General features: G+C 45.0%; 1 protein-coding gene across 2 annotated transcripts in view; it reads right to left on the reverse strand.

The window, feature by feature from the left end:
• LOC119402169 (uncharacterized) overlaps positions 1-26,256 on the reverse strand; it is a 49,350-nt gene that overhangs the window by 8,161 nt on the left and 14,933 nt on the right. The window contains exon 4 of one of the 2 annotated variants that reach the window (XM_037669290.2): positions 461-5,388. The exons of the other annotated variant lie outside the window; for it this stretch is intronic. Coding sequence (XP_037525218.1) covers positions 4,859-5,388 — 530 coding nt within the window. The 3' untranslated portion in view covers positions 461-4,858. Of the gene's footprint in view, positions 1-460; positions 5,389-26,256 lie in introns of those variants that run through there. 2 annotated transcript variants of the gene reach the window in all.

The raw sequence follows: 26,256 nt of genomic DNA on the forward strand, positions 1-26,256 counted from the left end.
GGACAGAATGCATTGCTGCCACCGCATAGAGCTCTCCGCTTTGACGACAGCTCCGTTGTCTTCGCACACTGTCCTGATATAACTTTCGGCACGACATAGAACCCTACCCGTTGAAAGTTCTCGTCGTTGGGGCTGTTTCTTGTGCGGTTGGAGCAACCGTAAACAGCGCAGTTCACCATAGCCGATTGACGCAGCTCGACGCGCAACAACGTCCTGCGGCTTGGGCACTTTAACAAGTCCATGCAACACGCAGTGGTAGGGGACAGTTCCAACGCCGTACTATCGTTAATGAAACACACGAGTACAAAGAAGTCAAGGAAACACCACACAACACCTAGCGCGTACACACTGCAAACACAGTAGCAAGCGTGGGTCGGCTGCTCCACGAGAACCGCAAAAATGGCGCCCAGCTCGGGGCACCGCAGCGCCACATTGCGGCTCAGTTTCAGTGCATACTTTGCTGTGCGCAGTCACAGAGTCTGATGCTGTCATGCGCGCCATAATTAGTCCAGAAAATTATACATTATTATCTGGCCCTGCTCTATTTTGTGCTGCTTGCAAGGTAAAATGAGTTGCACGGTGAGAAGCGGCGCCGCCTTCGCGGTAGCCAGTGCAACGTTTATAGAACCACGTTCAGCCAGTGGAACATGTCGAGCCGCGGCGTATGCGTGCAGAGTGCACGCATGCGCAGCAAATTTCCGCCGCCCGTGAACGCGAACCGCTCTCGCGCCCAGTGTTTGTAGCATGTGTTGCGACTTGTAGAAAAATTCTGATTACAAATGTTTCACGCCGTTTTCCACGTTACCATTCCGTGATTACACACTCGCACCGGTAAGCTTTCCGTTGAGCTTAAGAAAATGGGCACCATAAATATTGGTTGTCGGTCCCTTTAAGCCCTCAAAAAAGACAAGGACAAAGAACGGAATGCATAAATTTGTGCTTCGGATGAACCAAACCATCTGTTCAAAGTTCGCACGCATGGTTTCTATTCCTATTTGCCGAACTCTTTTTTTCTGCGCTCAGAATGTTTCGCAATTTGTTGACCGTAAAGACACAGGCTCTTGTGGTAAGCCATGTGGGCCATAGGCCTGTATGACAGCTGTAATAATATCCCCTTATTGAGAATTGACGAATCTAACCAGTCATCGAAGAAAGCTAATACTGCGGCAACTTACACGATTGCACACTGCACAGCGACACAATCATTGCTGTGCAGCAATTGTGTTATTGTCCTTTCACATTAACATTCACACCATTGTAGCATAACTAATATAGTCACGAACTGCCGCTACTGAGCAGCCATTGCAATACCTTATGCGGTAACGTCACATGGAATGCAATGTCCGAATCCAGGTGGCCTTGCGCTTAAAAAAAATAGGCACCATAAAATAGAGATTAGATGCATCTTTTTATTCACTTTAATCACCCTTTGTTAGTGTGACAAAATACAAAGCTGCATTAAGAAACTCCCAACGCAAGTAACATCAGCTTTTCTGCTCTTTTGTGAACCATGTGAACTCCCAATAGGGGATGGTGTCTTATGTTCCCTGAACAGTTTCGCGCTCACCATCATGGCTGCAAGCAACGCTGTCTAACACTCCCAAGATTACATAAATATAAATACCTAATAAAGCGGACGGGAGGACAACCCCCGCTGTAGCTCTACTGGTAGAGCACTGGACGCATTTTCCCGAAGGTTGTATAGATTCGGTCCCTGCGGGTGGCAAGTTGTCTTTTTACCCACTTCAATTTCTTCACATCTATATCATAATTACACAATACATTTATTTCTACAAATAATGACCCCAGTACCTTCCTTGGCTTCATCATGTGTCGGCTTTCATTAAGGCTGTGTTGTACAGTTGGACAGCTTCTTAGAATGTCTGCGTGCGTCCCAAAGCTCTCCCTAATTACCCGCACAAGCTTGCCATACAAGGCATAGAGGACGTTCTGGGCATCACTTGGAAATGGTCTATCAACCAATCAATCAGTCTGTTTCATTATTACATAACAGGTTAACTACAAAGCATAAAATGTACACACAAGGGTCCCAAAGTACTAGACTGCCACAGGACCTTGGTGAAGGCTTCATATAAATAACACGAGGATTAGCAGCACTGAACAATACTACACACACAAGACAATACACATGCAGGAATAGAAAACAAAAATTCATGAAACCATGAAACGAACAATTTGATAAATAAATACAGTACACAGAAACAAATTTAGTACAAGAAAAAAGGCAAATAAAAAATTTAACAAAAGGTGTTCTGGAGCTGACACTTCGAGAATGCATAAAACTGGAGTGTATACATATATTTTGACGAAAACCGTGCAAGCTTATCTTTTTAAATTTACACAGCCATCAAAAATGCATATGTTGAAACAGCTTCCACGTGTTCGTGACCCCCTACAATCCCCTTTATGTTGCTTGTTGTGGGTAAGTAAAAACTTGAAAGCAGGGGACAGTAGTCATACTAAGGACTAGTACTAATTTGTGTATCACTTCTTTGTTATTTTTTAACGTGCTGATCAACCAGCATCTGCACATGCTACATTGACTACCCTAAATATTTAACCTTGGTGAAACAGGTCTCCACAAATGGGGCCCTGCACGGCACAGTGTGGCCAGACTGAACACAAGAACAGAGACAAAGTACACGCTCACACCATCACTTGCATTTGTCAACATAAAAACAATGTTCACTTGTGCAATCTACCAAGGTCTTAAGACCTACCGGAAATAGCTCCAAAACTAAGACCTCTTGCCAATTTTTCTCAAACTAAAAGGTTCATGCTCCTAACCAGCAACACGTTTCATGGAAGTACTTGCTATGCATACTATACTGGCTAACAGAAACAACCGCGTGGGTTGAGTGGCCTGACAGTTTCACAACTGGCTGTCTTTCCAGTGGAGCTTGCCACTGTAGACCTGTACAAACAATAATTTTGCACAAAGAACACAGACGTCAGTTGCATAGGTGTTTGTATGGGTCATGTGATAAAAACTGAGCAAGTTATTTTCCCATTTCCACTTGGCGTGAGGGAATCGGGGGAAACATAATAAGGATCACTGGGATGGGCAGGAATGGTCACCGCAACGTATATAGACCGCCATCGAAAAGCAGGCTACATCAGTAGGAATAACCTGCATCGCCAAACAAAACAAACGTAGCTTCTGGTTTCAGCTTGAACACGCTTCGGTCAACTACATGAACACGGTATCACCACCAACTGCACAAGTCTTCATTCGTACAGGTACCGCCGCAATTGCAGTGGCCCCTGGATTCTGTAATACCTCCTTTATGGCCTTTAAGAGTATAAATAAACTAATCAATCAACAGCCAGCACAATATGGATGATTGGTGGTTTCATGCTGAGATCCTGTGATGCCGCATTCTACCATTAGGCTGGACGCATTCTGACGTTCAATGACATTTTGGTAAAGTAAGCCTGCCAACAAATGTTTGCCCACAGTGCTGTCACATGAGCAGCTCACAAGAAGAAGCCCTTCATTGTAATTATCACATTATATGCTTTGGTCAACTACATCATCACAGTGTCGCGACAATTAGTTTTCCTGCCTATTGTAAGCGCCTATCAAGTGTTGGCTAGTACAGGTACGATAGTAATGGCAGTGCATGGGCTCCAAAGGAAAGCGATTGTAGCTGCCTGAATTGCCATAAAAGCCAGACATTCGCTGAACAAGGCACGAATGGTCAGTGGCGTAGCCAGGGGATGGCACACCGGGCCCTTGCTCACCCGGAAATTTTTCTGCCATGGTGTACAGATCAAGAAATTACACTCGACCACATCTGCCTGCTCGCCCACTTCAGATCAAAGAGGTGTCCCCCCCCCCCAAAAAAAAAATTTCTGCGTACACCTCTGCGATTGGTCACTGAGGTACCTTGCACTGCAAGGCCATCTACGGCTGACACATCATAAGGTCTATAGCTGTCATATGCACACCGGTCACACCATGAAAGGACAGTGCCGCGGGAAGCTCATTCACTTTAGACCAGCAAGCTACAAGCGGCCAGTTGAATTCCATAGAAATAAGCAGAGACAGGTTGTGTTCTCACACAACAATTATGTTTCACATACATATTTACCAAGATTATGTTTCACATATATGCTAATTCGAACAACGACAGCAGCCTAACTGCAGCTTGAAGATGTAGCTGCCTGTTCATGTCCCGTGAACACGAAGTTAGAATGTACCCCCACCCACTGCCGTCCATGTCTTCTGAAGATCTCTTCACTGACTGACGTTCACCTACTAGGTGGCACTAGCTGCTGTATACTGCAGGCCAACGCGGTGAGGTGTCCGAGACACAACTCCGCCAATAAATATTAGTTACATTCAGCTGATTATTTCATGCTTTTGGGTGTGCATGCCAGACATATGCTGAATCGAGCTAACACCGTTGAATGATAAGACAGCAGTAACAAAACTAATAATTTAAAGATTGAAAATGTTGTACTGTTTGATTTGGAGGTGCAGCAATCCAGCCGATGAATCAAGCCTGTGATAACGTACGGTAACTCTAATTAGTGATAACTACTTATCTATGCTAAGTTTTAACATATTAGGACACGATTTATTGCAAATGGAATAAGAAGGCCCCTAGTGTCAAGGCAAACCTTTGGTCCCAACGCAAACAAATACTACACTAATCTCGTTGGGTTTGTGGTGTCGTTTCAAAATGGCCATGTCATTAGGTTTCTGCATGGGAGAGCAAAAAAATATATTTTTTTAGCCAAACTTCTTGAACTGAAATTAGATTAGATTTGTAGTGACAGGGCCATGGTGTTGCTACTGCGCTCTAAATTGATGACATTACTTTCGGGGCATTCATTGTTTCCCAGCTACCTCCTCGTTTTTCTGATTTTGACGACAGGTCTCCTGCCCTTCCGCATCACTTGATTTCACATTTTTCCTATCGGATTCAACGCCGTTCTCTGTGCAATTGTCTTTCTCATTTTTCAGTCTGCTTCCCTTTCCGGTTCCCTTGGCGCCTTCTTCTCCGTTGGCTCCCTTACAGGCTTTGGCTTCGGCCCCAGTATTGATTCCTCCGCTGCCACCTCGTCCATCGGTCCCTTTTCTTGAATCTTTCGCTTGTTTCCAATCAGCGAATTTTTGAGACACTGTTGCTATGCCTCCACCAACAGTGGCACCACCTGCTGCGACCATGGCTTGCGCGGTCGCCGGTATTCCCGCTGCTCCGCAGCTTTGCAAAACGGCGAACACACTGCCCTTGGCAATGACACCTCCCAGCGTTGCTTGGTAGGCAGCTGCCATCGAGCCAGCCGCCACACCGGATGAAGTGAATCCGACCGCTGCCAAGGCTATGGGTGCTGCAACAACTGCAGCGGCACCTGCCACTGCAGAAAAAATATGCATCACTTAGCAGTCTCAATAAAGTTGTTTCCATCCATCCATCACTTTGCACTGTGCTGGCTACAGTAGTTGAACCCCTTTATAAGAGACATGCACCAGGGAGCAATTCTTGCCCCTTATGCGAGGTGTTATGCAAGGTACCACATTCTTTTTTTTTTTCTGATCCACCCCTGTTTCGATGTAGGCACACCGGTGTCTTTTATACCCAGTTTTGCTTCACTTCTAATTCCTTAAAGACCCCATTGGAGAGGTATTACATCAGGGGTGGTGATTAATAAATTAGACACGAGTGTTTGTAGCAGCTTCCAAAAAAAATGTTTAGCAACGGTTGCAATGGTGTGGGCATTGTCTCTTACATCAGCGTATCCTACAAAGCGGTTCAACCGTAGTTCCACGCAAGGCTAAAAGATAAAAAGGAAATCTGAGAGCGTGCGCTGAGCTGTTTCCGGCTTTATTTAAAAAAAATTGGTGTTCACAGCAAACATTTTTTTTAAGCTTGAAAGACGGAGCTTTTTTTTATGTCAAACTTTTTCCTTATGAGCGCATAAGCATCCTTTTCGGTGCTCAAGAGAAAAATATTAGGCCTTCTTAAGCCATAAGGAACACACGCACTCTTGCTGCCTTTAACTCTGCCACCGTCTTAACCACAATTACCAACAAATCCCCTGCCACCTTTTAAAGTGTTTCAGCCTTCCTAACTCTAGGTTATGCATTTCCTCGTTCTGATACTACAGTGAGGATGGAGGAAATAGAGCAACATAAATACTGTTCTCAAAGAAGCTGTTTCGATGACAAAGGCGAGTCTTTTCACACTGTTGGCTTTAGGAACACCCTTCATTAAACCCAAGTTGAATGCCACAAGGTAACGCGGCAAGAAAAAAAAAAAAAAAAACGCCAGGCCTGTGCGCAGCACAGTCGCAGCGAAAACTTGAAGAGCGGCCTTTCTAGAGCCCGTTCCCAACTCTCTTGGGGCATCTAATGCATAATAACATAATATAATTGTTGGCGTTTAACATCCCAAAACCACGATATGATTATGAGAGATGCCGTAGTGGTGGGCTCCGGATATTTCAACCACCTGGGGTTCATTAATGTGCACCTAAATCGAAGTACACGGGCCACTAGCATTTTCGCCTCCATCGAAAATACGGCAGGATTCGATTCCGCGACCTGCGGGTCAGCAGTGAAGAACCTTAACCACTAGACCACCGTGGCAGGTGACAACTAATACAATACACATGCAAGGTATCCATTACGCCACAAATCATAATTTTTGTGAAGTAGAGAAGCAAACACTATGCCACCCTTCGTTTTTTGCGGATAAGAGAGGCATTATGTGCACTTTGTTGATGCGGCATGTGGCTGATGATGGTGAGGAATTATGGCTGAGCCCTTTGTGGTGGGTAGGAAGCTTAAACCACACACTCGTTGCGCAATTAGCATTGTGTGACGCCTGGTTGTTATTTTACTCTTCTACCATGCTATGTTACATACGTTAACGAGATTCCTTGCCCGACATGATGCCTGTATAGGGTCTTTTTGCAAAAGAGTTTCAAGCACCAGCGTGGCTCTGTGATAGAATACTTGACTGCCACGCAGAGGCCCCTGGTTCAAATCCCATCCGATCCTGGATACCTTTTATTTATTTCATTTTTTCTTGTTCGCCCAATAGCAATTACAGATACCGGCGGAGGCAGCGGCGGACAACTACAGCACTGTTGTTGTGATCGCATAACAGCTTTGGCTATAAAAAACCAGTAGACCGAACAGCTTGTTCCTTGGCTAGTGGACATCTGTTTGCTTAACTCTTTCCAGTGCAATGGTCACCCACGATAACTACCTTTTCTTCATTTTTTTTTCTCTTGAAGCACACGAGCCCCTCGCGTCAGATTTTATACGGCATGTTTCTAAAGCTTTCAACATAGTGACAGAGATGATGCCACTTCGTCTGGTCTTCATTGTTAAGAGTTACATCTGTTTTGATCCGGCTGCCGTCGTCTGCAAGGCACGCTACACGATGGACCCGAGATATTTTTAAAGAAATGAAAGTATGTCCGGTTCCTATTAAGTTGACAGCTTAGAACAACACGTTGTATAAGTAGTTAATAGCAAGGAATCCAGAAATTAGGAGCTGTTCTCAGTCAGCACAGACCACTGTGTCGCTGAAGTTGGTGGTCACCTAGAGTGACCACCGTGCATGAAGGGTCTTAGAAGGCTGGTAATATATTATTTTTTTTAATGGTGCTTGGAGGATAACTTTTGCGAAATATTTCAATGAGCCTTCAAGATTGAGATGGATGTGTGGTACATACAATGTCCCCACGTTCCTGTAGGGAAAAAAGCACTTTTTTGCAGCATTCCACTGAAACTGACTGGTAGACCCTTACTGCATGGTGGTCACCTGAGGTGACCACCTCATACCTTTTGAACTAAAGGTGCCAATTTTTTTTTTTGCTAGTGAGAAAATCTTCTTCTCAAAAAGAATTCACCGTTTTTTGCATGAAACTCTGTTTCCTGCCAAAAATGCAGTTCTGTGCATGAAAGAGTTAAAAGAAAAAGTTGCATGAAAGAGTTGCAGTCCGCCGCATGTATGACGTTTGGACGTGGCCTCTTCAGCCAGTTTCAAGGAGCTTCGGTTTCGCTTCTATTGTTATATCAGATACAGAGCCGCATCCCATGTCTCTAGTCACTCCTGTGGCGTCGTCGTCACACGCATGGGTGTGCACCTGCACCGCGATAACTGCGCGCCGCACGAAACTATCTTGCAACCACACCTGAACTTAGTGACGACGAGCTTTGAGTCCGAAGATGACAGCTCGTAAGCTTCAAGCTCTGATGGCGAGGATATTTTGCGTCAGCCTGGTACATCCGCAGCCGTTCAGGGGTTAGTTTTGTTTACGGCCTCAAGTGGTCTCCTCCGCACAAGCTCCTGACATTTGTGCACAATCTTAGAGCTACTCTGGTTATGTGTGAGGTTTCACACGTCGCTGGGGCGCGATGTGCTGGCGCCAGCTGCAAAGCTTCTCACGACACGAAGGCCGCCGAAGCAGATCTCGGCCCCGCACTACAGAGCGGCGCGAGAAGTTTTACGACTACGCGTGATTTCGTTCTTTTTTTTTCCCGATACTGTCTGCAAAACTACGACTAAATATGCTTGGATGGATATTTTGGGATGCCAACCTAAGCGGGGAGAGGTGGCTCCCCGCTTAGGTGGAAAGAGGTGACATGGAAAGAGGTGATGCCTGGTGAAGTTCACTGCACATCTGGTTTATATAGGTGTTGTTCACATCGCGGGCATATTGGAACACCAGCAGGCTATTGTCGTAACAAAAAAAACATGAGAAAAGTGCACGAGTGCACCTGTGTCTCACGAAATCCAGGAAATACTTCACTGCATTGCACGAGCAGCAAAGCAGTAGCTCTGTTTAGATTTTTTTTTGTATATTTAACAGAAACATTGTGTAGAACATTTATTATTTTTTATACTATTCCTGAGTCATTTATCTTCAAAATGCATATTCTGAATTTTCTTTGCTCTGAGTGTTTTTGCATATATAGTCCAAGATCAAGAAGGGAGCCGACGGATGGATACACGTTATAGATTTCAAAACAGGAGAAAGTGCCTCAGATCAGGCTGGCCGACGTTTCGATAGGGGACCTATCTTTGTCAAAGGCGCCTTGTCATCCCTGGCGTGTTAGTTTTAAGGGGTTAGTGATGACGTCATGTCCAGCGGCGGCGTGTCTGTTGCTGTTGGTAATTGATGCCTGGAAAGAGAGAAACTCGAAAGCAGAGGAGTAAAGCCCTTGCCACATTTCAAGAGAGTTTGCAAACACGTTCGGGTCTGCCATGTCAGAGTTCAAGGTAGCTGCAAAGAAAGAAGAAAAAGAAGAGAAAAGAAAAAAAAAAAGGGGGGGGGGGGGCGGGTACAACCAAGCGAGAGGACGAGTGCAGCCATCACAAAGAGCTGCAGAAGGTGGTGAGGAAGGGAACTACAAGCGGGGAGGAAAAAAAAAAAAAAAAAAGGAGAAACCGGGCGGTTTACGTTTAAATGTCCGCCAAGGAGCTGCAGAAGGTGGTGGGGAAGGCAGCTACAGACGACAAAAAGGTACTCGGGCGGCGTACGTTTAAAATGCCGCCTGCCTACTTTAAGTGATATTGAAAGGGTTGCCTGAAAAGCAAGCTCCTGCTTAATGGGTAAAGTAATTGGCTGGCATATGCATCCAGTGTCGTCGGTGGCTTCCAAAAATTGGGCGCCCGTCAACTAAGAGGGTGAAGTAATTGGCTGGCATATGCATCCAGTGTCGTCGGCGGCTTCCAAAAATTGGGCGCCCGTCAACTAAGAGGGGAAAAAAAAAAAAAAAAGAAGTTGAAAGGAACGAGGGGCGGCCGGGGGGGAACAATCGGAATAAGACTCGTAGAACTTCCTGAGAAAGCGAGGGCTGTGACAATGCTGGCCAGAAGCGGCCTTTGGAGCGCGGAAAGGGGGAAGGAAACCGTGGCTCGGATTCACTAGAAAATGAAAATATTTTAAGAGAATAATATCTACACGTATGTGCACATTTTTACATGCAAGGTTAAGAGATATTAAAAAAGAATATTGATAGTGTATTATGGGAGCTGGTCGGATTTTATTTTGCGAATAGGTTAAGGTTTTTGAAAGCTGAGCGTACTTCATGTCTCTTAATATTATAGGAATCATGCTATGGCTTTTAACGATTCCAAATTACCACGAGCTAGATTTATTCCTGATGGGTGTAGGGATTGAAATTTGTGTATCAAATACGATTCCATGTATTTCCTCTCACGTGGTGACCGGAAGTTTGTTTGTAGAATGTAAAGTTTGGCTTGATCGAAATTGTGGTCTTGTTGATTGAAGTGGCTGGCTACTGCTTTTGGTAAGTTGTGCTTTGTGTCTGCGCGGTGGCCGTTCAGTCTTACATGAATTGGTTGTCCAGTTTCGCCTATGTACTGTTTTTTACAGGTGGCACACTCAATGCAGTAGATCAGGTTGTTTGAGGTGCACGTGAAGTTCGATGTTACCTTGTGAAGGTAATCGGATGCTGTGCTTTTTACGTTGGTGGCTGGCTGTATATGTTTGCACGTAGAACATCTTGGACGCCCACAGGGTCCAGACGTTGGTGTAGTTTTTGTTGCGAGTTTTGCATGTACGAGCATATCTTTAAAATTGGCGTTGCGTCTGTAGGCAACCTTAGGCGGTTCGGGGAAGATTTTTTTAAGTTTCTGGTTGGTTGTTAGAATCGGATAGTATTTTGCGAGGATGTTGTTTATGTTCGGAAGTGCGTTGGAAAATTTTGTAGTGAGAAGAGGCGTTGTTGTTGTTGTGGTTTTAGGGCGTGGTTTGAGTGTCTCAGTGCGATCTAGTTTTAGTGCGTCCGTGTAAGCCTTATGAAGGAACGCGTTTGGATGGCTTCTGTTTGCTAGTGTTTCTTTTAGGGTAGTAAGTCTGTTTACGTAATCCTGATCCTCTACGCATATGCGACGTAACCTTGTTGCTTGGCTCCTGAAAATGCCCTGTTTACAATGTTTTGGGTGATGGCTAGTATAATCTAGGTATTGTTGCTTGTCAAATGGTTTCTTATACAGCGTAGTCTTTAATATACCATTCTCAAGATATATGGTTGTGTCAAGAAAGTTGATGCTCTCAGCTGAGGTCTCGGACGTGAACTTTATCGTTGGATGAAAGGAGTTTAGGAATGATGTAAATTTAGCTAGATTGTCCCTGCCGTGACCCCATATTATAAGTATGTCATCAATGTACCGAAGGTATGTGTGGGGTTTGTCTGCGCAGCGAGCCAGGAAGTCTGTTTCCAGAATTCCCATGAATATGTTTGCATAAGTGGGTGCGAATGGGGTGCCCATGCTTGTTCCTTGTATTTGAAGGTAGTAATTTTCTTCAAATTCAAAATAGTTGTGTGATAGTACTAGTTCGAGTAATGATAAATATACTTCAGTAGAATGCTGTACATTATGTTGATTTAAAGTTTGCTTTATTGAGGTTAGGCCCTCTGGGATCGGGATATTCGTGTATAAAGCGGTAACGTCTAGTGTGACGAGGATGGCGTTTTGTGGGAGTGTGCCTTTGCTATTAATCTCTTCTATTATTCGCAGTAGGTGTGGGGTGTCCTGTACAAATGACGGGAATGTCTTCGGAATGTCCCCGAGAAAGTGGTTAAGGAATTCGGAGAGGCTCTCGGTTGGGGTGTTGTTATTTGATACTATTGGGCGCCCTGGAATATTGGCAGTGTATAATTCGGTGGATGGTACTTTGTGAATTTTGGGGAGGAGGTAAAACCGCCCTGCTGCTTTGTTGTTTGGTTTCAGAAACTTGAATTCTGATGGAGTTATTAATTCATCAGCAAGGAGGGATCTAAGTGTGTTAGTGATTGTGAGTGTGTATTGTTCTGTTGGATCGCTGTCTAGTTTGCGGTAGTGTTCTGGGTTATTGAGTTGTCTGTAAGCCTCGTGCTTGTACTTCTGTGTTGGCCAAATGACTATGCTTCCTCCCTTATCGGCTTCCTTGATGATAATGTCTTCGCGCGACTTGAGGTTAGAGATGATGCGACTCTCCGAATAAGTCATGTTCCTAGGCTTTTTAGATGATTTCGATTGATTAATGATTTCTGTAGTGATAGCTTTAAGATATAAGTCGAGTTCAATTGCCTGTTCTGGTTCGGGAGTCCAAGTAGACTGAGCCCTGAGCGTTGTAGTACCTGTTTCTGCTCCATCGTTATCTGCAAAAAAGTGTCTAATGCGCATTCTTCGTGAAAATTCTGTGAGGTCTCTGTGGAGTTCGAATTCATCTATTGTGTTGTTGGTTGGACAAAAGTTTAGGCCCTTGCTAAGGACCCTTGTTTCCTCTAGGCTTAATGTACTTGAAATGTCTACAACATTGGACTGCTCTATTTGTGTGATGTTAGCTGTGCTTGGTATTTCTCTGTTTGTACTGTCAGTTGTTAGCGGGACTAGGGTGGTTGTTCGGGAGGGTGTTCCTTGATTGGAAATCATTTTCTTATTCTGCTTTTGCCTCAATTTTTTATTCTGTTTTTCTTTATATTGTTCTAGGTCCCTTTTTTCTTCGGTTGTTAGAATTATGTTCTCGAGTTTTTGGGAAAATTCTTCAATTTGCTCCATGCAGTGGCTCTTGAGTATATTTAAGAGAGAAAATGAAGCGTTGTCTAGTGCTGCTTTGCCAGTTATCTTGATATTGGGTGGAGAGAGTACCTAACGCGGGTGTCGCTTTCAGTTTTAGTCCTTTGGGAATTGTGTTGTTCTTTATGCAGTGCTTGTACGTGTTGAGGTGGCAGGTGTAGTTGGTGAGTTTTTGGGTTAGTTTTCTAGCTTGTAAAAATTCAATGCGGCGTGTATGGGGAGTAGTGATTTCAAGGGTTTGTCACTTATTTGTCTTAGTGCGGGTGGATCTGCGTGTGTCCGCGCGTTCCGGTTGGGAGCTGTTTGAACTTCTGGTTCGTTAGATTCGACGACTGTTGCGGCCTGGGTGTCCGTGTGTGGAGGTATGAGAGTGGGCGTCTGCGTGACAACTTCGGTTGCGGATTTTGTTTCGTCGGTCTCGGTTGTGTCGGGTTCCTGGTGGTAGTGTGGAGGTGGGCATGTAATTTGTGTGGAAGGTTCGGCTGTGGGCCTCATGTTGGATGTTGTTTGTGTGTAGGCTTCGGCTGTGGACCTTGCGTTGGGTGTAGTTTGTGTGGAGGCTTCGGCTGTGGTGTATGTTGCCTCCGTTTGGCTCGCAGACGAGTGTGTTTTCGGTGGTGAGTTCGTCTTTTGTTCTGTTGTTTGCGTGTGGGATGTTGCTGAGTGGGCTAGTGTGGCTCTAGTGCGTGGCGCTGTGAACGGAGACAGGGATGGTGGAAGGGCCTTGTGTGGGCTGGTAAGTGACGTTGTGTTGTCCTTTAATTAGATGTTTAATGCGCTGAGCGACTGCTGCAACGCCTCGGTGGTTTAGGTGGAGGCCATCCCAGGCCAAGTGTTCGTGTGGTGAATTGTGTATTTCTGTGTGGTGGATGGCGTCTACGTTCTTGTGAAAATGTGGCAAGTTAAGTATCAGTGTGTTTAGTTTGTTTCTTTCCTCAGTGTGCCTCATCAGTGCGGTTGTTTGGTGAATCAGTGGGCGGTGTTTGTTTTGTAGTCGAGGAGCCACAGTTGTCACAGTTATGTGTGTGTTCGGGCGAGCTGTCTGGATTGAGAGTATTACGTCGTTTAGTGATTCGATTGTTTTCTGCTGCATTTTGACTGTGGAGGTTGTTCGTTCCGGCATTGATAATGAAGTGTGTGGTATCTGTTGGGGCGTCACATACCAGTGTTAAGATGTCGGTTGTCTGTGCGCCGCTCAAATGTCTAATGTATGGTGCTTGTGGGCCTGACGGGAAGTGTTCGTGTAGGTATTTGAATTGGCTGTCGCCTAGAATAGCTACATGCGCCAAGGACAACAAGGGGCACTTACCCTGTTCCGTCATCGTCAGCAGGCATGGAGTCCAAGATCAAGAAGGGAGCCGACGGATGGATACACGTTATAGATTTCAAAACAGGAGAAAGTGCCTCAGATCAGGCTGGCCGACGTTTCGATAGGGACCTATCTTTGTCAAAGGCGCCTTGTCATCCCTGGCGTGTTAGTTTTATGGGGTTAGTGATGACGTCATGCCAGCGGCGGCGTGTCTGTTGCTGTTGGTAATTGATGCCTGGAAAGAGAGAAACGCGAAAGCAGAGGAGTAAAGCCTTGCCACATTTCAAGAGAGTTTGCAAACACGTTCGGGGCCTGCCATGGTCAGAGTTTCAGGTCAGCTGCAAAGAAGAAGAAAAAAGAGAGAAAAGAAAAAGAAAAAAGGGGGGGGGGGTACAACCAAGCGACGAGGACGAGTGCAGCCGATCACAAAGAGGCTTGCAGACGGTGGTGAGGAAGGAAATACAAGTTGTTGAAAATCTATAACGTGTATCCATCCAGCGGCGCCCTTCTTGATCTTGGACTCCATGCCTGCTGACGATGACAGAACAGGGGTAAGTGCCCCCTTGTTGTCCTTGGCGCATGTAGCTATTCTAGGGCGACAGCCAATTCAATACCTACACGAACACTCCCCGTCAGGCCCACAAGCACCATACATAGACATTTGAGCGGCGCACAGACAACCCGACATATTAAACACTGGTATGTGACGCCCCAACAGATACCACACACTTCATTATCAATGTTGGAACGAACAACCTCCACAGTCAAATGCAGCAGAAACAATCGAATCACTAAACGACGTAATACTCTCAATCCAGACAGCTCGCCCGAACACACACATAACTGTGACAACTGTGGCTCCTCGACTACAAAACAAACACCGCCCACTGATTCACCAAACAACCGCACTGATGAGGCACACTGAGGAAAGAAACAAACTAAACACACTGATACTTAACTTGCCACATTTTCACAAGAACGTAGACGCCATCCACCACACAGAAATACACAATTCACCACACGAACACTTGGCCTGGGATGGCCTCCACCTAAACCACCGAGGCGTTGCAGCAGTCGCTCAGCGCATTAAACATCTAATTAAAGGACAACACAACGTCACTTACCAGCCCACACAAGGCCCTTCCACCATCCCTGTCTCCGTTCCAGCGACACGCACTAGAGCCACACTAGCCCACTCAGCAACATCCCACACGCAAACAACAGAACAAAAGACGAACTCACCACCGAAAACACGCTCGTCTGTGAGCCAAACGGAGGCAACATACACCACAGCCGAAGCCTCCACACAAACTACACCCAACGCAAGGTCCACAGCCGAAGCCTACACACAAACAACATCCAACATGAGGCCCACAGCCGAACCTTCCACACAAATTACATGCCCACCTCCACACTACCACCAGGAACCCGACACAACCGAGACCGACGAAACAAAATCCGCAACCGAAGTTGTCACGCAGACGCCCACTCCCATACCTACACACATGGACACCCAGGCCGCAACAGTCGTCGAATCTAACGAACCAGAAGTTCAAACAGCTCCCAAACCGGAACGCGCGGACACACGCCGATCCACCCGCACTAAGACAAACAAGTGACAAACCCTTGAAATCACTACTCCCCAGACACGCCGCATTGAATTTTTACAAGCTAGAAAACTAACCCAAAAACTCACCAACTACACCTGCCACCTCAACACGTACAAGCACTGCATAAAGAACAACACAATTCCCAAAGGACTAAAACTGAAAGCGACACCCGCGTTAGGTACTCTCTCCACCCAATATCAAGATAACTGGCAAACAGCACTAGACAACGCTTCATTTTCTCTCTTAAATATACTCAAGAGCCACTGCTAGGAGCAAATTGAAGAATTTTCCCAAAAACTCGAGAACATAATTCTAACAACCGAAGAAAAAAGGGACCTAGAACAATATAAAGAAAAACAGAATAAAAAATTGAGGCAAAAGCAGAATAAGAAAATGATTTCCAATCAAGGAACACCCTCCCGAACAACCACCCTAGTCCCGCTAACAACTGACAGTACAAACAGAGAAATACCAAGCACAGCTAACATCACACAAATAGAGCAGTCCAATGTTGTAGACATTTCAAGTACATTAAGCTAGGAGGAAACAAGGGTCCTTAGCAAGGGCCTAAACTTTTGTCCAACCAACAACACAATAGATGAATTCGAACTCCACAGAGACCTCACAGAATTTTCACGAAGAATGCGCATTAGACACTTTTTTGCAGATAACGATGGAGCAGAAACAGGTACTACAACGCTCAGGGCTCAGTCTACTTGGACTCCCGAACCAGAACAGGCAATAGAACTCGACTTATATCTTAAAGCTATCACTACAGAAATCATTAATCAATCGAAATCATCTAAAAAGCCTAGGAACATGACTTATTCGGAGAGTCGCATCATCTCTAACCTCAAGTCGCGCGAAGACATTATCATCAAGGAAGCCGATAAGGGAGGAAGCATAGTCATTTGGCCAACACAGAAGTACAAGCACGAGGCTTACAGACAACTCAATAACCCAGAACACTACCGCAAACTAGACAGCGATCCAACAGAACAATACACACTCACAATCACTAACACACTTAGATCCCTCCTTGCTGATGAATTAATAACTCCATCAGAATTCAAGTTTCTGAAACCAAACAACAAAGCAGCAGGGCGGTTTTACCTCCTCCCCAAAATTCACAAAGTACCATCCACCGAATTATACACTGCCAATATTCCAGGGCGCCCAATAGTATCAAATAACAACACCCCAACCGAGAGCCTCTCCGAATTCCTTAACCACTTTCTCGGGGACATTCCGAAGACATTCCCGTCATTTGTACAGGACACCCCACACCTACTGCGAATAATAGAAGAGATTAATAGCAAAGGCACACTACCACAAAACGCCATCCTCGTCACACTAGACGTTACCGCTTTATACACGAATATCCCGATCCCAGAGGGCCTAACCTCAATAAAGCAAACTTTAAATCAACATAATGTACAGCATTCTACTGAAGTATATTTATCATTACTCGAACTAGTACTATCACACAACTATTTTGAATTTGAAGAAAATTACTACCTTCAAATACAAGGAACAAGCATGGGCACCCCATTCGCACCCACTTATGCAAACATATTCATGGGAATTCTGGAAACAGACTTCCTGGCTCGCTGCGCAGACAAACCCCACACATACCTTCGGTACATTGATGACATACTTATAATATGGGGTCACGGCAGGGACAATCTAGCTAAATTTACATCATTCCTAAACTCCTTTCATCCAACGATAAAGTTCACGTCCGAGACCTCAGCTGAGAGCATCAACTTTCTTGACACAACCATATATCTTGAGAATGGTATATTAAAGACTACGCTGTATAAGAAACCATTTGACAAGCAACAATACCTAGATTATACTAGCCATCACCCAAAACATTGTAAACAGGGCATTTTCAGGAGCCAAGCAACAAGGTTACGTCGCATATGCGTAGAGGATCAGGATTACGTAAACAGACTTACTACCCTAAAAGAAACACTAGCAAACAGAAGCCATCCAAACGCGTTCCTTCATAAGGCTTACACGGACGCACTAAAACTAGATCGCACTGAGACACTCAAACCACGCCCTAAAACCACAACAACAACAACGCCTCTTCTCACTACAAAATTTTCCAACGCACTTCCGAACATAAACAACATCCTCGCAAAATACTATCCGATTCTAACAACCAACCAGAAACTTAAAAAAATCTTCCCCGAACCGCCTAAGGTTGCCTACAGACGCAACGCCAATTTTAAAGATATGCTCGTACATGCAAAACTCGCAACAAAAACTACACCAACGTCTGGACCCTGTGGGCGTCCAAGATGTCTACGTGCAAACATATACAGCCAGCCACCAACGTAAAAAGCACAGCATCCGATTACCTTCACAAGGTAACATCGAACTTCACGTGCACCTCAAACAACCTGATCTACTGCATTGAGTGTGCCACCTGTAAAAAACAGTACATAGGCGAAACTGGACAACCAATTCATGTAAGACTGAACGGCCACCGCGCAGACACAAAGCACAACTTACCAAAAGCAGTAGCCAGCCACTTCAATCAACAAGACCACAATTTCGATCAAGCCAAACTTTACATTCTACAAACAAACTTCCGGTCACCACGTGAGAGGAAATACATGGAATCGTATTTGATACACAAATTTCAATCCCTACACCCATCAGGAATAAATCTAGCTCGTGGTAATTTGGAATCGTTAAAAGCCATAGCATGATTCCTATAATATTAAGAGACATGAAGTACGCTCAGCTTTCAAAAACCTTAACCTATTCGCAAAATAAAATCCCGACCAGCTCCCATAATACACTATCAATATTCTTTTTTTAATATCTCTTAACCTTGCATGTATAAATGTGCACATACGTGTAGACTATTATTCTCTTAAGATATTTTCATTTTCTAGTGAATCCGAGCCACGGTTTCCTTCCCCCTTCCGCGCTCCAAAGGCCGCTTCTGGCCAGCATTGTCACAGCCCTCGCTTTCTCAGGAAGTTCTACGAGTCTTATTCGATTGTTCCCCCCCGGCCGCCCCTCGTTCCTTTCAACTTTCTTTTTTTTTTTTTTTTCCCTCTTAGTTGACGGGCGCACAATTTTTGGATTGCATTGCCAGGTTGACGGGCGCCCAATTTTTGGAAGCCACCGACGACACTGGATGCATATGCCAGCCAATTACTTCACCCATTAAGCAGGAGCTTGCTTTTCAGGCAACCCTTTCAATATCACTTAAAGTAGGCAGGCGGCATTTTAAACGTACGCCGCCCGAGTACCTTTTTGTCGTCTGTAGCTGCCTTCCCCACCACCTTCTGCAGCTCCTTGGCGGACATTTAAACGTAAACCGCCCGGTTTCTCCTTTTTTTTTTTTTTTCTCCCCGCCTGTAGTTCCCTTCCTCACCACCTTCTGCAGCTCTTTGTGATGGCTGCACTCGTCCTCTCGCTTGGTTGTACCCCCCCCCCCCCCTTTTTTTTTTTTTTTTTCTTTTTTTTCTTTCTTTGCAGCTACCTTGAACTCTGACATGGCAGACCCGAACGTGTTTGCAAACTCTCTTGAAATGTGGCAAGGGCTTTACTCCTCTGCTTTCGAGTTTCTCTCTTTCCAGGCATAAATTACCAACAGCAACAGACGCGCCGCCGCTGGACATGACGTCATCACTAACCCCATAAAACTAACACGCCAGGGATGACAAGGCGCCTTTGACAAAGATAGGTCCCCTATCGAAACGTCGGCCAGCCTGATCTGAGGCACTTTCTCCTGTTTTGAAATCTATAACGTGTATCCATCCGTCGGCTCCCTTCTTGATCTTGGACTCCATGCCTGCTGACGATGACGGAACAGGGTAAGTGCCCCTTGTTGTCCTTGGCGCATGTAGCTATTCTAGGCGACAGCCAATTCAAATACCTACACGAACACTTCCCGTCAGGCCCACAAGCACCATACATTAGACATTTGAGCGGCGCACAGACAACCGACATCTTAACACTGGTATGTGACGCCCCAACAGATACCACACACTTCATCATCAATGCTTGGAAACGAACAACCTCCACAGTCAAAATGCAAGCAGAAACAATCGAATCACTAAACGACGTAATACTTTCAATCCAGACAGCTCGCCCGAACACACACATAACTGTGACAACTGTGGCTCCTCGACTACAAAACAAACACCGCCCACTGATTCACCAAACAACCGCACTGATGAGGCACACTGAGGAAAGAAACAAACTAAACACACTGATACTTAACTTGCCACATTTTCACAAGAACGTAGACGCCATCCACCACACAGAAATACACAATTCACCACACGAACACTTGGCCTGGGATGGCCTCCACCTAAACCACCGAGGCGTTGCAGCAGTCGCTCAGCGCATTAAACATCTAATTAAAGGACAACATAACGTCACTTACCAGCCCACACAAGGCCCTTCCACCATCCCTGTCTCCGTCACAGCGCCACGCACTAGAGCCACACTAGCCCACTCAGCAACATCCCACACGCAAACAACAGAACAAAAGACGAACTCACCACCGAAAACACACTCGTCTGCGAGCCAAACGGAGGCAACATACACCACAGCCGAAGCCTCCACACAAACTACACCCAACGCAAGGTCCACAGCCGAAGCCTACACACAAACAACATCCAACATGAGGCCCACAGCCGAACCTTCCACACAAATTACATGCCCACCTCCACACTACCACCAGGAACCCGACACAACCGAGACCGACGAAACAAAATCCGCAACCGAAGTTGTCACGCAGACGCCCACTCTCATACCTCCACACACGGACACCCAGGCCGCAACAGTCGTCGAATCTAACGAACCAGAAGTTCAAACAGCTCCCAAACCGGAACGCGCGGACACACGCAGATCCACCCGCACTAAGACAATAAGTGACAAACCCTTGAAATCACTACTCCCCATACACGCCGCATTGAATTTTTACAAGCTAGAAAACTAACCCAAAAACTCACCAACTACACCTGCCACCTCAACACGTACAAGCACTGCATAAAGAACAACACAATTCCCAAAGGACTAAAACTGAAAGCGACACCCGCGTTAGGTACTCTCTCCACCCAATATCAAGATAACTGGCAAGCAGCACTAGACAACGCTTCATTTTCTCTCTTAAATATACTCAAGAGCCACTGCATGGAGCAAATTGAAGAATTTTCCCAAAAACTCGAGAACATAATTCTAACAACCGAAGAAAAAAGGGACCTAGAACAATATAAAGAAAAACAGAATAAAAAATTGAGGCAAAAGCAGAATAAGAAAATGATTTCCAATCAAGGAACACCCTCCCGAACAACCACCCTAGTCCCGCTAACAACTGACAGTACAAACAGAGAAATACCAAGCACAGCTAACATCACACAAATAGAGCAGTCCAATGTTGTAGACATTTCAAGTACATTAAGCTTGGAGGAAACAAGGGTCCTTAGCAAGGGCCTAAACTTTTGTCCAACCAACAACACAATAGATGAATTCGAACTCCACAGAGACCTCACAGAATTTTCACGAAGAATGCGCATTAGACACTTTTTTGCAGATAACGATGGAGCAGAAACAGGTACTACAACGCTCAGGGCTCAGTCTACTTGGACTCCCGAACCAGAACAGGCAATAGAACTCGACTTATATCTTAAAGCTATCACTACAGAAATCATTAATCAATCGAAATCATCTAAAAAGCCTAGGAACATGACTTATTCGGAGAGTCGCATCATCTCTAACCTCAAGTCGCGCGAAGACATTATCATCAAGGAAGCCGATAAGGGAGGAAGCATAGTCATTTGGCCAACACAGAAGTACAAGCACGAGGCTTACAGACAACTCAATAACCCAGAACACTACCGCAAACTAGACAGCGATCCAACAGAACAATACACACTCACAATCACTAACACACTTAGATCCCTCCTTGCTGATGAATTAATAACTCCATCAGAATTCAAGTTTCTGAAACCAAACAACAAAGCAGCAGGGCGGTTTTACCTCCTCCCCAAAATTCACAAAGTACCATCCACCGAATTATACACTGCCAATATTCCAGGGCGCCCAATAGTATCAAATAACAACACCCCAACCGAGAGCCTCTCCGAATTCCTTAACCACTTTCTCGGGGACATTCCGAAGACATTCCCGTCATTTGTACAGGACACCCCACACCTACTGCGAATAATAGAAGAGATTAATAGCAAAGGCACACTCCCACAAAACGCCATCCTCGTCACACTAGACGTTACCGCTTTATACACGAATATCCCGATCCCAGAGGGCCTAACCTCAATAAAGCAACTTTAAATCAACATAATGTACAGCATTCTACTGAAGTATATTTATCATTACTCGAACTAGTACTATCACACAACTATTTTGAATTTGAAGAAAATTACTACCTTCAAATACAAGGAACAAGCATGGGCACCCCATTCGCACCCACTTATGCAAACATATTCATGGGAATTCTGGAAACAGACTTCCTGGCTCGCTGCGCAGACAAACCCCACACATACCTTCGGTACATTGATGACATACTTATAATATGGGGTCACGGCAGGGACAATCTAGCTAAATTTACATCATTCCTAAACTCCTTTCATCCAACGATAAAGTTCACGTCCGAGACCTCAGCTGAGAGCATCAACTTTCTTGACACAACCATATATCTTGAGAATGGTATATTAAAGACTACGCTGTATAAGAAACCATTTGACAAGCAACAATACCTAGATTATACTAGCCATCACCCAAAACATTGTAAACAGGGCATTTTCAGGAGCCAAGCAACAAGGTTACGTCGCATATGCGTAGAGGATCAGGATTACGTAAACAGACTTACTACCCTAAAAGAAACACTAGCAAACAGAAGCCATCCAAACGCGTTCCTTCATAAGGCTTACACGGACGCACTAAAACTAGATCGCACTGAGACACTCAAACCACGCCCTAAAACCACAACAACAACAACGCCTCTTCTCACTACAAAATTTTCCAACGCACTTCCGAACATAAACAACATCCTCGCAAAATACTATCCGATTCTAACAACCAACCAGAAACTTAAAAAAATCTTCCCCGAACCGCCTAAGGTTGCCTACAGACGCAACGCCAATTTTAAAGATATGCTCGTACATGCAAAACTCGCAACAAAAACTACACCAACGTCTGGACCCTGTGGGCGTCCAAGATGTTCTACGTGCAAACATATACAGCCAGCCACCAACGTAAAAAGCACAGCATCCGATTACCTTCACAAGGTAACATCGAACTTCACGTGCACCTCAAACAACCTGATCTACTGCATTGAGTGTGCCACCTGTAAAAAACAGTACATAGGCGAAACTGGACAACCAATTCATGTAAGACTGAACGGCCACCGCGCAGACACAAAGCACAACTTACCAAAAGCAGTAGCCAGCCACTTCAATCAACAAGACCACAATTTCGATCAAGCCAAACTTTACATTCTACAAACAAACTTCCGGTCACCACGTGAGAGGAAATACATGGAATCGTATTTGATACACAAATTTCAATCCCTACACCCATCAGGAATAAATCTAGCTCGTGGTAATTTGGAATCGTTAAAGCCATAGCATGATTCCTATAATATTAAGAGACATGAAGTACGCTCAGCTTTCAAAAACCTTAACCTATTCGCAAAATAAATCCCGACCAGCTCCCATAATACACTATCAATATTCTTTTTTAATATCTCTTAACCTTGCATGTAAAAATGTGCACATACGTGTAGATATTATTCTCTTAAAATATTTTCATTTTCTAGTGAATCCGAGCCACGGTTTCCTTCCCCCTTTCCGCGCTCCAAAGGCCGCTTCTGGCCAGCATTGTCACAGCCCTCGCTTTCTCAGGAAGTTCTACGAGTCTTATTCCGATTGTTCCCCCCCGGCCGCCCCTCGTTCCTTTCAACTTTCTTTTTTTTTTTTTTTCCCCTCTTAGTTGACGGGCGCCCAATTTTGGAAGCCGCCGACGACACTGGATGCATATGCCAGCCAATTACTTCACCCTCTTAGTTGACGGGCGCCCCAATTTTTGGAAGCCACCGACGACACTGGATGCATATGCCAAGCCAATTACTTCACCCATTAAGCAGGAGCTTGCTTTTCAGGCAACCCTTTCAATATCACTTAAAGTAGGCAGGCGGCATTTTAAACGTACGCCGCCCGAGTACCTTTTTGTCGTCTGTAGCTGCCTTCCCCACCACCTTCTGCAGCTCCTTGGCGGACCATTTAACGTAAACCGCCCGGTTTCCTCCCTTTTTTTTTTTTTTTTTTTTCCTCCCGCTTGTAGTTCCCTTCCTCACCACCTTCTGCAGCTCTTGTGATGGCTGCACTCGTTCCTCTCGCTTGGTTGTACCCCCCCCCCTTTTTTTTTTCTTTTCTCTTCTTTTTCTTCTTTCTTTGCAGCTACCTTGAACTCTGACATGGCAGACCCGAACGTGTTTGCAAACTCTCTTGAAATGTGGCAAGGGCTTTACTCCTCTGCTTTCGAGTTTCTCTCTTTCCAGGCATCAATTACCAACAGCAACAGACACGGCCGCCGCTGGACATGACGTCATCACTAACCCCATAAAACTAACACGCCAGGGATGACAAGGCGCCTTTGACAAGATAGGTCCCCTATCGAAACGTCGGCCAGCCTGATCTGAGGCACTTTCTCCTGTTTTGAAATCTATAATTTGCATATATAGTGTTTTTTTTATTGCTCTGTTATCAGCTGGCAACAAAAAGTTACACACTTTCAAATTTTGATACATTCCACAATATTTTTTGTTGCTTTACAACTTATATTTTTTTGGAAAGACCATTTCATTATGCGTAATTTGGTATGCTGCAATGCATGCTGGAGTACTTTCTAAACTGGCAAAACTTTCTACCTGAGACATGAAAAATAACCATTTTCTCGCGATAACGAAAGAGTTAATCTATAGTTCGGATCATGGAGGTTGAAAGGCTCTTTGTGGTCATCTCAACTAAAATATATGAGCTTCCATGTGCTGCTTGCAAAAGAATAAAGTTTGCAAATAGAAAAGAAAAAAACGCCAGGCCTGCGCTGAAACCGCAGCACAGTCACAGCGAAAGCTGGAAAAGAGCGGCGTTTCTAGAGCACGTTGTAAGCTAGCTCACTTGGTGCTACGATAAAAGTACACTAGAAAGGTACCCACCTATGCCATAAATCACAATTATGCGAAGTTGGGAAGCACCTACTAAGGCATTATTCGTCATTCTGCGGAAGAAGCGAGGCACCAGCTGGCACGTCTGTGAGGCATATGTGCACTTTGTTGACGCGACGACTGATGACGATGAAGAATTATGGCTCAGCCCTTTGTAATGGGTTGTAATCTTAAACGGCCCACAGTTATGTAATTTTGCATTGGGTGACGCTTCCGGTCGCTATTTCCCTCTCCCGTCATGCTGTATAACATACGTTGACGTGGGAAAGAGACGGGGGGGGGGGGGCGCGAAGAACTTTACTGAGGACCCCGAGGAAATCGATCATGCGCTTATGGGCTTCATTGGCAACCAATACAAGTGCACTTGCGAGGAACCCACTACGCTATAAAGCATTGTAATTTTTACTGAAACCCGAGGACATGATCTGCGCTTATAGGCTTCCTTGGAACCAATACCAAGTGCATCTGCGAGGAAACCACTACGCTCTAAATCATTCTAACTTTTGAGAGTAGGGCAGCAGGCACTGTGCCATTTTCGTCATTTTACGGTTGATCCGTGGTACCTGCTAAACACAATGTAAGGCACTATGAGCACTTTGTTGATGCTGTGCCTGATGACGACGAAGAATTATGGCAGAGTCTTTGTAATGGGTTGGAAGCATTTCACAACCTACTCGTTGCGCAATTCGCATTGTGTGACGCCTGGTTACAGAATTCGCGTTTGTGCGACGCTTGGTGCTTATTTTACTCTTCTACCACGCTATATTGCAATATGCTAGTGTGGTTCCTTCCCGACATGAAGCCTGTATAGGACCTTTTTGCAAAGCAGTTTCAAGCACCGGCATGGCTCAGAGGTTGAAACTGGGCCTCCCCACGCAGAGGGCCAGGTTTCGAACCTCGTTCCATCCTGGAAATTTTTTTCTATTTAGTTTTTTTTTTTTCTTATTTCGATCGATACTGGTTACGGACACCGGCGGGCTGGCGGGTGGGGACAACTAAGGCGCCAAAAAACGGCCGGTGAAACGATCTCATAACAGCTTTCACTGTAAAATGGAATGGCTCCCTTGCCTCTTCTACAGCACACACCTATATGCATAGCAGTGGAGTTTCGATTTCTGCATGATCAGTAGTGCCCCTGAATATTCTCGCATGCCGATTCCGTGACCACTTAGGCTACTGGTTGCTCGTTTAGGGTGTTCATTTTTCTTGGACACGATCATCTCTTAGTACAGACCATAGTGATGACAGCACAAGGAAGTGGATAGTAAGAATTAACGGTATCGGTTGTCACTAAAACAACAACACTGACATTGCTGATTGACCAAGTAACACCCAAGTCTAGGCGAAGTGGCATTCCTTTGCTTTGTAAAAAGGAGCATGTGGTTCAGAAAAATCAAATACCTGTAACTCTACCTTCTCGCTTTGTTTTAGAATTTGTAACGCATTTCTACTAGATCTCACTTTTCACTAACGTCATTTTTTTTCTATATCTTGTTTGATTTTGAAGTGTTTCACTCTACACAGTCAGAAAAACAGATTGGTAGG

Source organism: Rhipicephalus sanguineus, chromosome 8 (genome assembly GCF_013339695.2).
Source record: "Rhipicephalus sanguineus isolate Rsan-2018 chromosome 8, BIME_Rsan_1.4, whole genome shotgun sequence".
Taxonomy (NCBI): Eukaryota; Metazoa; Arthropoda; class Arachnida; order Ixodida; family Ixodidae; genus Rhipicephalus; species Rhipicephalus sanguineus.